General features: G+C 37.8%; 2 protein-coding genes across 2 annotated transcripts; one reads left to right on the forward strand and one right to left on the reverse strand.

Annotated features, from left to right (window-relative positions):
* LOC149730521 (WD repeat-containing protein 5) lies at positions 1 to 3,418 on the forward strand. Its single transcript, XM_089884422.1, has 8 exons — positions 1 to 396; positions 942 to 1,015; positions 1,309 to 1,488; positions 1,702 to 1,785; positions 2,001 to 2,179; positions 2,377 to 2,410; positions 2,748 to 2,910; positions 3,128 to 3,418. Exons 1-8 carry the CDS (start codon positions 129 to 131, stop codon positions 3,226 to 3,228), a joined length of 1,083 nt encoding a protein of 360 aa, XP_089740548.1. The 5' UTR covers positions 1 to 128; the 3' UTR covers positions 3,229 to 3,418.
* Positions 3,419 to 4,214: 796 nt separating this feature from the next.
* On the reverse strand, positions 4,215 to 11,158 carry LOC149730522 (dipeptidyl peptidase 2-like). The gene is made up of 9 exons (XM_089884412.1): positions 10,598 to 11,158; positions 9,663 to 9,802; positions 9,141 to 9,304; positions 8,461 to 8,658; positions 8,025 to 8,205; positions 7,367 to 7,546; positions 5,935 to 6,078; positions 5,435 to 5,583; positions 4,215 to 5,212 (listed from the first exon to the last, which is right to left on the reverse strand). The coding sequence occupies exons 1-9, from the start codon at positions 10,746 to 10,748 to the stop codon at positions 5,035 to 5,037; spliced, it is 1,485 nt and encodes a 494-aa protein (XP_089740538.1). The 5' UTR covers positions 10,749 to 11,158; the 3' UTR covers positions 4,215 to 5,034.
* Positions 11,159 to 11,793: the final 635 nt, after the last annotated feature.

Genomic DNA, 11,793 nt, shown 5'->3' on the forward strand with positions numbered 1-11,793 from the left:
GAATTGAGTTACTATTTTTAATTTATAGCAGCTTATAAGTTGAATGTGTTTATTAATACATTTGATTAAGAAGATATTGGAATATTTCTTTTAAACCCTAAGCCCAGTTTGGGAGTTTGGATATAACCATGAGCCAGAATGGCAACTCAGTCGAAACTAAGTCTGAGACAAAACGCGAAGAGACAAAAACTGTGACAACTGAAGCCAACAATGCAACAACAGCAATGAACACGACAGTTGCTTCAAAACCACCCCCGAAAATAAACGCAACAAATATTTCATCTAAACCACAACAGCAAAAGCCAAACTATATGCTTAAGTTCACAATGGCAGGGCACACTAAAGCTGTTTCATCCGTCAAGTTTAGCCCAGATGGCCAATGGCTGGCTAGTTCATGTAAGACTATGGTGTTACTTTAGAATCCACATGCTATGCATTGGGTAACCATCTTACCCCTAACGCATTGTCCTTTTTAATTAATGAATGTGTCGTGGTTGTGTTTATCCATAGCCTTTTTAAGCGAGTGTTCGTTTTGCTGCTGTTGACCACCGCTGCAAATGAATGAAACTTATTTACCCTTGCATGAAACAACAGTTGTTATAACTCGGTGTTAGTTTGATGTAATGGGTTTGTTCCTCACTAGTAGGCTAACAACTTTATTGTTAAGGTTATTTCAGAAGATTTGAGTGGGCGCGATTTTATTTACTTTATTTTAAGTCCAATGTTTTCAAATTATAAATGGCTGACTCCCCTTTTCAAAGAAAATTGTATTTTAGACATATATATATAGTTTTGTGGTAATGGCTCAAAATTCCAGGTTCCATAGCATGGCATGCTGTAGTAGTTTACAGAATGGTTATAGCATATATATAGTTAATACATGTGACATAGAGCCTATTTATACAATGTTTATTCCGTTTAACCCCTATGTATTATTACAGCTGCCGACAAATTGATCAAAATATGGGGGGCTTATGATGGAAAATATGAGAAAACTATTTCTGGACATAAACTTGTAAGTTGCTTTATTGATGCATGAAACCTGGGTTTTCTGGTTAGTTTTAACGCAAACATAACAGCCAATGGTTTATGAACCTTTGACACAGTTGTTCGCAGTTTTTAAACATTTTGATCAAAACTAAAATCATATTCACTGTTAATGTCAAAGTTAAAAAATAAAATAGCCTAAATTGTAGCATTTGGATATAATGTTGTTTTGCTTTGTTTTAAAAGAGTTGATTTCTTATTATATGTCAATCAAAATATACTGACTTCAATTCATAAGTTAAATATCTTTCCACCCACTAGGGAATCTCTGACATCGCATGGTCCACCGATTCCCATCTCCTATGTTCCGCATCAGATGATAAAACATTGAAAATATGGGACGTCGCAACTGGAAAGTGTTTGAAAACATTGAAGGGCCACAGTAACTATGTGTTCTGCTGCAACTTTAACCCTCAATCAAATCTAATTGTGTCGGGATCGGTAAGTTGTGTTTCTTGTTTTTAATTAAGTTGCTGATGTTGTATTCATTTCTGTAAAACTTTTTTTTGATAAATTTAATGTAAAAATATTGTTAGCAGATGATGACCATTAATAATGTTAAAAAAATAAATATGATTTTAACAACTGTGGAAAAATTTACGGCACCTTTATTGACAAAACGCTTGGCCTTGTTCTTACTTTTTTGTTGTTTAGTTTGATGAAAGCGTTCGAATATGGGACGTACGGACGGGAAAATGCTTGAAGACGTTACCGGCTCATTCAGATCCTGTGTCTTCTGTAAGTGGATGGTTGTTGATAAATTAGTAAAACTAGCTGTCAAATAAAAACTTCTGTAAAATGTGGTGCGAAGCATTTAAGCATTTTAAGGTTATTGTTTTGTTGACAGTTTGTAAAACTAAATATTTTAAAATTGTAGGTATGGCTTACCTGCATGGTAATTCAAAGTTGCATGTTGTATAATCTCATTATAATATTATGTTTTCCCCCATCAGGTTCACTTCAATAGAGACGGTGCACTTATTGTATCAAGTAGTTACGACGGGTTATGTCGTATTTGGGACACGGCATCGGGGCAATGTTTGAAGACGCTTATCGACGACGATAACCCACCCGTGTCATTCGTCAAGTTCTCACCAAACGGAAAATACATTCTTGCCGCTACGTTAGATAAGTGAGTTGCTTTTATATTCGATATGAGTGAGGTGATTGGGCCACAGGAAAGGTTGCAAGAGTGGCAATGATGGTCCAACGCGTAATTCTATAAAAGGGATTTCACCTCATTGATTGTGCTGTTTACTACTAATGTATAATATTTATCCATTTCACAATTATTAAGTTTTATAACTAACACACCATTGTTTCCGACAGCACTTTAAAGTTGTGGGATTACACCAAAGGAAAAGTAAGTTATTTTTCCGTTCTTTTTAGAGTTTTAATAAGCGATAAAAAGTAAAGAGTACTTGAGCTTTTGTGTGCCATGGCTCCACATAGGCCCTGTTAGCAAGGCCCATTACCCCGACACCCATAGTAGTATAGTAATTAGTAGCCACTGGGTTGAAGGCATATCTGGGTCTTACCTTAGGACACATACGCCTATCTGTATCGAGAATCGAACCCGGTATCTTTCGGTTACAATGGTAGTGACTAATGACTATCCACTGAGCCACGGCGCCGGACCTTGGACTCCTGTTGTATATTTGTTTTAAGTTTCTCACCACTAACCTTATATTTACCTTCAGTGTTTGAAGACATACACGGGGCAGAGCAACGAGAAATATTGTATTTTCGCCAACTTTTCCGTGACAGGGGGGAAGTGGATTGTTAGTGGTTCGGAAGATCACATGATATATATCTGGAATCTACAAACCAAAGAAATTGTTCAAAAACTATCCGGACATACAGGTAGGGGGTACAGACAGAATTCAAATTTGTGGTAACTTGTAAGTGGGTACTTGTTTCATCAAACAGAACACCTGTGTTATATCAAATGTTGTACTTGTTACAAGAGGATAATAAGTGTTTAAACCACGGGATACACATAACTAAATAACCAAAGTAAACAACAATCAAATGAATATTGAAAGCACGCACCCCACATAACTGTCCTTTCCTCCCACAGACGTGGTCCTGTGCAGCGCTTGCCATCCGACGGAGAACATTATCGCATCGGGCGCGTTAGAAAACGACCGAAGCATCAAGTTATGGAAAAGTGACTTCTAGCCCCACCTTGTGACAATGTGCTATTCTCTTATATGGGTATTTCCCTTCCGCCCATCGGGGTCAAGAGGTCATGGAACGAAATAATTCAACTTTTTAACTTCTTCGTTGCGTACAGTCCTGCCACATGGGTGCAGTAGAGTTCTTTTCGTTGTTATTTTTAATAAACCACTCGTCATTCATAGATATCTAATCTAGTTGTAGTTATTTGTCTATTATGACATCATAAAGGTATGTGTTATGTACACAATAACCAGTAAAATGAATTAACTCTTTAGATACAATAATAATGGTTCTGTTTAATCAACATACTGGAGAAAATCAAAAGCAAAACGACAGTTGTTAAAACATAAGAATAAAATAAGTAAAATATTGAATCTCATGGCTGCTTAACCTTATAAACAGGTAGAAAGCTCAATAGACAAATACAAGATCCAAATGCTTTGTAATTCAAACCATGTACTAGATATATATTAGCAAGATACAGCATATAGTAGGGTGGGGAAAATGGGACACCTTTTTAATCTAGTTTTCTCGTCCCATTTAGTAGTAAACTGTACCCTCATGACTTCCATAAACCGTTGTTAATTGTTTAAAACACGATCAGGATATTTGGATATTATGTGCTAAAGGTGTCCCATCTTACCCCACATTAATACAGACAAACATACCATCTTCTTAGATAGTGGAAACATGCAATAAAAGTGATTCTGAACCACTGTCACAGGCAACTTAACCTAATTGCAAAAGTTTCCTATCTATTCTATAGTAGTACCACCACATACCAAGAACACATAGGTACGTTGCTGGTGATAGTAAATACTTACACATGATTAAATCAACTTTTACAACAAGACATTAAAAGCTGTTTAACAACTGCAGAGGCAAACTAACCAGTAACCTGCCTATTCATACCATCACACACAGATGTGTCCTCACTACACATAACAGTGTATTTCTATTTACAATGAATAACAGTGTTAACCAAACCCAGTGTTTCCATTAATCTTTATTACATCACAAACACTGACAAAAGATATTATGCAGTGGAAATTTAAAGCAACCATCACTAATAAAACAGCGGTGAATATTAGTACAGTGAGGATTAGTTGAAAGCAATCAATCAAAAGTCTATATTTTAGGGTTTGAATAGAAACTGTGGTAAAACCTTGTGGCTTCAATGCCACGGTACTCGCATGCCACGGTACTCGCATGCCACTGATTGATGTCAATACAAATGGGGGTGGAGAATTATAGGCCTTATACAGTGGGCAATGGGTGGCTCACGAAACTTACTGTGACGTTTCGCTGAGTTTAGGTCCGTGGCATTCAAGGCTGAGAAATCGCGTGGCTTGTCAATGCCTTGGAATTTGAATTACAGGCCACGGTATTTTGGTGCCACAGATTTTGAGGTCAATTTCAGGGGCAATAGGGATCCTTTATTGAAGAAAATCTTAACAATCTCTAAAAAACATCCGTTTATAAACTGACACATTATAAATATTATAAAACTCCTTTGGCAAATTACTTTCGCACCAACATTTTAACATTCTGTTTAGGTCGCCTTTATCAAGTGAAGACATGGAAAATGTTATTACGCAAAATAAGTTGCCACAGGAGTTTTGTTTATCTGTGTAGTATTTGTATCAACCTTGCAATATTATGTAAGTGCACCAAGTGTGGCAACATCAATAATTACCACAAAGTTATTCAGATTAGCTATTATAGAGATCATATATGAAATTGAAATTGCACTGAACACCCATTATTAAAACTACAATCTCAAACCAATCAATCTAATTTAATCAACTAATTATTCCATCTAATTTTTCGAACTGCTGAAGCAGTTTGTTTTTTTGAGAATTTTTTAAACTGGCCAGTGTTTCCCAATATTTTTTCCCAGTGTTGCGCAATCCACCCCGAGATGATTTCCACTTCATGTTTACGAACTTCAATAACAGAAGGAGGGTCTTGTGGGTTGGAACCTCTGCATGGAACAACATTATGGAGTATGTTCTATCACATATGTATACCATGTATAGGAACAATAATCACGGCTACCCGGAACATATTTCATACATAGTGGTGACAGTGCATTAAACTAAAGGGGTACAGGTTCAAAGCTTAATGCTGGGTGCTAAAACATCGAGGCAAACCCTGTTTCAAAGTTGGGGGAACATGGCACACGTAGTACCCCCCCCACACCCACCTGAGGTCTAAATGGTGAGCCCCACCCTTCACCAGGAGAGCGACCACAGTGGGTGAAAGGTCGTGTAATATTCCGCCATCCTTCCAAGGGTCAAGGTCACCGTTCGAGAAAATAATGTTCGACGAAAGTTTCAAGTTGTCTGTCCAGAACTACAAAGTATATTGAATATTAAGTTGACTAGACAGTCTACTCAATATTAAGTTTACTAGATATTGTGATCAAAACAGAGTCATAAAAACATCACTGAATATTCAATCATAGTTTTAATATAAAGTTTATGCAAATGATAAAAGTGTCAAACTTTTAAACACAGGAAGGTCAGGAATAGTTAGACCCACAATCCTGTGAAACTAATCCCACTTTGTTTACTGATTAATGCAGTGCAGAAAATTGAAGAGTTGGCCTGCCCACCCAGGTTTGGTGTCTATATTATTATACACAGAAGATTGTGTGCCCAATTTAGTTATTATATATTTACCACATAAACAACACAAACCCACATTAAGTGCCAACCAATTCCGACGTGGTGTAACACGTTGGTGTGTCTCGCAATACTTCTTCCTTATTTCTGGTGTAAATGGAATGGCAGGGAACATATCGGTAATGTTAGTGCTTCCACCTGGGAGGACAATCTCAGTGCAACCCTGGTAATGTAATGGGGAGTTTTAGTTGGTGGAATATATCTGGAAACACTGGGAGTCTATTCAACATGGGACCTTGAATTAAGGCTACAGTTATATCCCAAAAATACATCGGTTGTATACTTTTTATTATATATGGTTGAGGTCCTACAGCAGTGGTTCCCAAAGTTTTTTTAGCGCGACCCAAATCAGAGTTTTATAAACATCTCACGACCCATAGGTAATCCTTTAGCTGGTGGCCACCTAAAATTTTGGGTTCAAAATGTTCAAATTAACTTTGAAAATGCGCGATAAACATGCTGCGGCAACGTAATTCGCTTGACTTGCGTATAAGGTTAACGATTTATTACGTCACAATAGTATTATGTTCTGTCACAATAGTGATGTATTACGTAAGTTAAGGGACGTTATAGACTTGTTTTCGTACTGTTTTATGGCAGTAAAAACCTTAAACCCCTAATTCCCAGCCAATAAACCCTAACGAATTATGTAATCTGTAACGTAGATCAAACGTAACAATACGCATTCTATGACGTAATAATCTAACCTCTGTTTAATTCATAACGGCTCGTGTGGAAAATACGGTTACGCAGCACGATTTCGCACATTTTCAAAGTTATTTATCGACACAAACGCCCGAGTTTTTTAAATCTTCAACTGTTTGTGTGGATCTTTCAATGTATTATTGAAAAAAAGGCTAAAATACGATGCATGTGCCTCTTTAACATTCAAGCCTGCTTTAAACCTCCTACATGCCCAATGATTACGTGTCAATCCCTATTATGACCAAATATTCGACGTGTGAATCGCTATTATGTCGTAATTAATTGCCAGGTTAAACAATCGCTATTATGATGCAATGAATCCACGTGTGAATGCCTACTATTTCGTAACAAACAGCCCACCTGGCTAAGAAAAACATGGTAAATATAAGGCTGAACTACAGCGCAAACCTAACCCGAACGCTTAAAAAGAAAAAAAATCGTTTTAATAAATTTGAATCATCACCTTGGCGCGACCCATTCTACAACCCTGTGCGACCCATGTTTGGGTCGCGACCCATACTTTGGGAACCGCTGTCCTACAGCAAGGCGCGCCATGAGACTATGCAATTAGACCTATTTTGGCCAAAACCCTGGGTGTCGCAACCCATTAGTGACCACTGGCTTGGAACAATTGCTTTTCAGTGTCTTGCCCAAGGATACATACACCCAATAATGGTAGCAGCATCGAGCATTGAACCTGGCATCCTCTGGTTCAATGCAAACCCTCCACACCATAATTTACGAACCTGATAATCCCACGACCTTGCAGCTAAACCCAACGAACACCCAGTAGGATCCGAACACTCAATATATTCCTCATAGATATCGAAGCAATCTTTATCCCCTGTCCCGTTATACAACAACGAGGTTGCTTCCAACATTCCTTCAATGGCTGTGTTTGCTTTCAACATTTTCTCACAAGCAACCTGGGTGGGTGGGTTTATTATGAATTGATTAATTGAATTTAACTTGCTATATCGTCGCACGGCGGGGCAACAACAGTCGTTATAACACGGGTGTTCTGTTTCATACACCTCGTGCCTGCTTACAAGCTACCACGTATGTAACTTATTTACCTCGCATGGCGGGGCAACAACAGTTGTTATAACACGGGTGTTCTCTTTCATACACCTCGTGCCCGCTTATAAGTTACCACGTATGTAACTTATAGGTAACTCTGTGGGTGATTGTTTTTCTGTATGGTTGACAATTTATACAACCCATCAGTGACCACTGGGTTGATGAAGCATTTGTTATGTGCGTTGTCCAAAGGCGACACAACTTGTAACTTCTGGGATAAAAGCAGACACACAAACCACGTATCAACAAATATGTCACAATGGTAGCAGTGTCCAGCCTTTAACCCTTGCATTCAAGGCATACACGCAGCACAAGACAACTTACATTAACAGGAAAAGCTGGCAGGGGTCCAAAGAAGTTTGCTGGGTAAGGATAGTTGGCCATTGCTAGTTGTGTGAATGAGTTACGCACCCAGCCATATAAATGCATTAACGATGAACTTTTCACTTGACTGCATGTCTTGAACCCTTTGCTGATGACATCATACTTGCCCTGTTGTGCGTACCTAGGATGATAAATGTTGTATCGGGGGTTTGTGGGGTATAGATGGTAGCACCCTGGGTGTTAGAGTAATAGACCTACATCCCAGGTCTCAGGTGTGTCTCACTGAAGACCTTACTCTTACCAATATACCAACATTTCTACCATATTAGATATTTATAAATAATATTCTCAATCAAAAATCTACCTTTTCCCAAAAGTGTTTTTTTAACATAGTTCAACTTGAATAAAATACATCACACACAAACACCCGACTCACTTTGCAGTTTCAGCAAATCCTTCCTTCACCCGGTTCACGCAACCCTCGTTGTGCCCAAATATGGTGGTGACGGACTTCCAGAAGCCATGGGGGTTACCCTCCCCAGATGTCCAATATATGGGGGCGCTAGCTGCGAGAGCTCCTGTTATAAGGTTGGGGTATTTGATCCTCATGTAAGCTGCGAGAATACCTCCATAACTGTAACAAGATGGTTGAAGTTGGATATCATATATAGCGTGCACAATATACATACAAGGTTGCCTACTTAACCTCTGAAGTCGGATATCAAAAAAGTGCAAGATTTGTGATTCACAAAAAAAGTTGTAGCAAGAGGTTTAACGATATTTTGGTTTCAAACGCTGCATTCACAAGTTAAGTGTCTTCTGAAATAGACTATAGACTTCACAGGGTGAGTCTGAGACAAGGGTATTTATATACAGTGGTGGTCGTAGGCAGTATTTTAATGTTTATAAACACGAAGACAACAACTGGAGGGTAAAAGCTGTTTGAGTTGTAAAACTAGGGCATTTAATACAGTCATGTCATCCCCTGTTTCAAAAGATGGGGTGACAGACATGCCACCAAACACCCCTAAATTTACGGTTAATCATTGTGATGTATTCAAACTTTGTTGGTTTTGGAACAAATTATTTGAGTAATGAACCACAAACACTCCTCACCTCCCACCAAATGCAATGATTGGAATATCGTCAGCATTATATGACGACTTGAGATGTTTTAATAAATAAGCATAATCGGCCATGGCTTGTTCAATTGACAGTAAACCAATATTTTTATCGATGAACGAATCGTTACCGAATGGAAGAGAAGTCCCGTAGAATCTCTGTGTAACGATATATTTGATTAAAAGCAAGTAACGCAACTTATTTATCCTCGCCCTATGATACATACACAGTCTGAAGGGGTCTTTTTTAATGGCAATTTTAACGTTTCGATCACTTTTATGAGGTTATGTCATTAAGTTACTGGACCAAAGACACATACACCCACAATGGTAGCAGGTTTCAAAGCCATAACTACTGGGCTGCAGGCACAATATACAAGCAGTAACATCATAAGACCATATATATGGCAACAACACCTGTCCCAAAAATATTTATGGCAGCAAAGCAGGCAACAGAATATATGAGCTATTCCTATATAGTATATACCACAAAAACACACCAGCACACGATACATACATGTTCAGCGAACACCACCATCGCCCCAAGTTTCGGAGCCGTCTCCGTCAACAACCCTGAAGCATCTTTGAAACCAACGATGTCACCTTCGTTGCCAGCGTAGAATAACATCGGACCCTTTTCCGCCACCCAGTGTTCATCTATAGAAATAATATAATAATAAATTAATAATAGACCTCACAAAAATGGGCGAATATATGCTAAATTGACTTGTACAAGCAGTGGACATGTAAAAAAATGTTTAAAACAGGGGTGACATCATATTATGCCTTTACACCTCGGTTTTAAAACTTAAACATTTTTTACCCTGCTGTTACAGGTCTAGAGCAGGGCCAAAGTATATTGTATGTATTCACCTCATTAATCAATGAGGTTCCCTGTGTTTGACAACTATGAGTGTAACTGTATTTTAACTAATGTCACCCCAGATTTTTGCCTTAAAAATTTAACTGTGTCACTTCAGATTTTTGCCTTAAAAATAATTGTATTGTTGCAACAGCCTCTGTATATGTGCAACAGCAGAACAATGAATAATAAAACCTTATTGTTGCCCCAACTCATGACCCCATTATATAACCAGGATAAAGCAAACGTGAATTAGAATCCTTTTATTGTCAATGGTTGTTAGATAACAATGGTGATGCATGGTACAATGGCTGTTAACTATGATGTCACACTACATCATGTGATGTCATAAAACATTTTTTTTGTTACGGGAACAATATTTTGTTTGTTTATTAACTCATAAATTATAGTTGAATAGTAACACGTTTTATCAAATGGTTTTTTGTACTTTATAAACCCAGCACAATTTAACGACTGTCATTTTGCTGTTAATTTTCTTTTCTTCTGGTTTAGTTTGTTTGGTCTTCGCCATGGTTTGGAAAAATAAATAAAATATTATGCTGTGTTAAATAAATATTATGTTAAGTTACCGGATATAAGATATCTTTGCATATATGTAGCATTGCCGTTGCTTTGGAAGTTGAAATGGTCGACAAATTGTTCAAAATATTTGGTGTGGTACGTTGCTGTTGTTGCGTGAAGCAAAAACGCCAACAAAGTAAAACAAAATAAACTTTTCATGGTTGCTCAGATTTAACTGTGAAAAACCTAAACACCAACTGGAAATAGATTGTAATTGTTTAATGGGGCGATTCGACCGATCAAAATTTTCGCTAGGAGGTGATAGAAGTCAGTACTTCATCTAGAAACAAATCATTGCAGCGCGCATTTTTCTGGGCAACTTTTGCAAAACAAAAATGACGCAACGCTGTTTAGTGTCTAAAAGTAAAATGCTAACTGGTGGACATACATTTCCATTTGATGCACGGCTTTTAGAGCAATGGGTTATTGCTATAAGAAGGAATGCCTGCAAATCAACCGGCAAACGTTGGGTCCCTTTTGAACATGATGTTGTTAAAATATAGGAGTGAGTGATAAAGAATCCCCCAATAATAAATAAACCCTAATATCTATAACGTATTGCCTAATCTGTAACGAAGGATTCTTCACTAGTAACAAAAAACCCTTGGTTGCACAATCTACACAACAACTCTATTACTGCCATGAATTTCGACAAAACTAAAAATATAAAACTGTTAGTCTGTTAACCGAAAACGAGTGATTTCTTGCCAATAAAAACAAACATTCACAAAGTCACATACGTGGTAACTTGTAAGCAGGCACGAGGTGTATGAAACAGAACACCCGTGTTATAACGACTGTCGTTGCCCCGTCATGCGAGGATAAAGCAAGATACATTCATTTAAACAGCTATATTCGCTTTAATACAACCTCGAACACAATACACAAACACACAAAACATGCGAGATCGTTGCAAAAGAACAAAGAATTTCCTTCTTTCCTCGCTCTCTCTTTTGTCCTTTTTCTTTTCCAATGAGTTTCGTAGAACAAGTAGGCTACTTCATCAACTGTTGCCGTTTGTAATAATAAACCACCGACCATCCTGGCGGTGGCCATTTCTACATCGTACAGAGACTGGCATGTTGTTTATGGTATAAAACACCCGTGTATTAAACCTTGGTTCCAAACCCTAGGATAAACATGAAAGCATCTTAGCTCAATAGTGAGCATGAGGTGTATGAATTAATGAATACATCATGTGTGG

Source organism: Ciona robusta, chromosome 9 (assembly GCF_009617815.1).
Source record: "Ciona robusta chromosome 9, ASM961781v2".
Classification (NCBI taxonomy): domain Eukaryota; kingdom Metazoa; phylum Chordata; class Ascidiacea; order Phlebobranchia; family Cionidae; genus Ciona; species Ciona robusta.

What these genes read in the sequence shown, in the direction of transcription:
- LOC149730521 (XM_089884422.1), top strand. Translation starts at nt 129, where the DNA reads ATGAGCCAGAATGGCAACTCAGTCGAAACTAAGTCTGAGACAAAACGC. An exon ending in CCAATGGCTGGCTAGTTCAT is followed by an intron (nt 397 to 941) that starts GTAAGACTATGG and finishes GTATTATTACAG; the next exon opens with CTGCCGACAAATTGATCAAA. An exon ending in ATTCAGATCCTGTGTCTTCT is followed by an intron (nt 1,786 to 2,000) that starts GTAAGTGGATGG and finishes TTCCCCCATCAG; the next exon opens with GTTCACTTCAATAGAGACGG.
- LOC149730522 (XM_089884412.1), bottom strand. Translation starts at nt 10,748, where the DNA reads ATGAAAAGTTTATTTTGTTTTACTTTGTTGGCGTTTTTGCTTCACGCA. An exon ending in CAAGGTCGTGGGATTATCAG is followed by an intron (nt 6,079 to 7,366) that starts GTTCGTAAATTA and finishes TTACATTACCAG; the next exon opens with GGTTGCACTGAGATTGTCCT. An exon ending in GCTCACCATTTAGACCTCAG is followed by an intron (nt 5,213 to 5,434) that starts GTGGGTGTGGGG and finishes TGTTCCATGCAG; the next exon opens with AGGTTCCAACCCACAAGACC.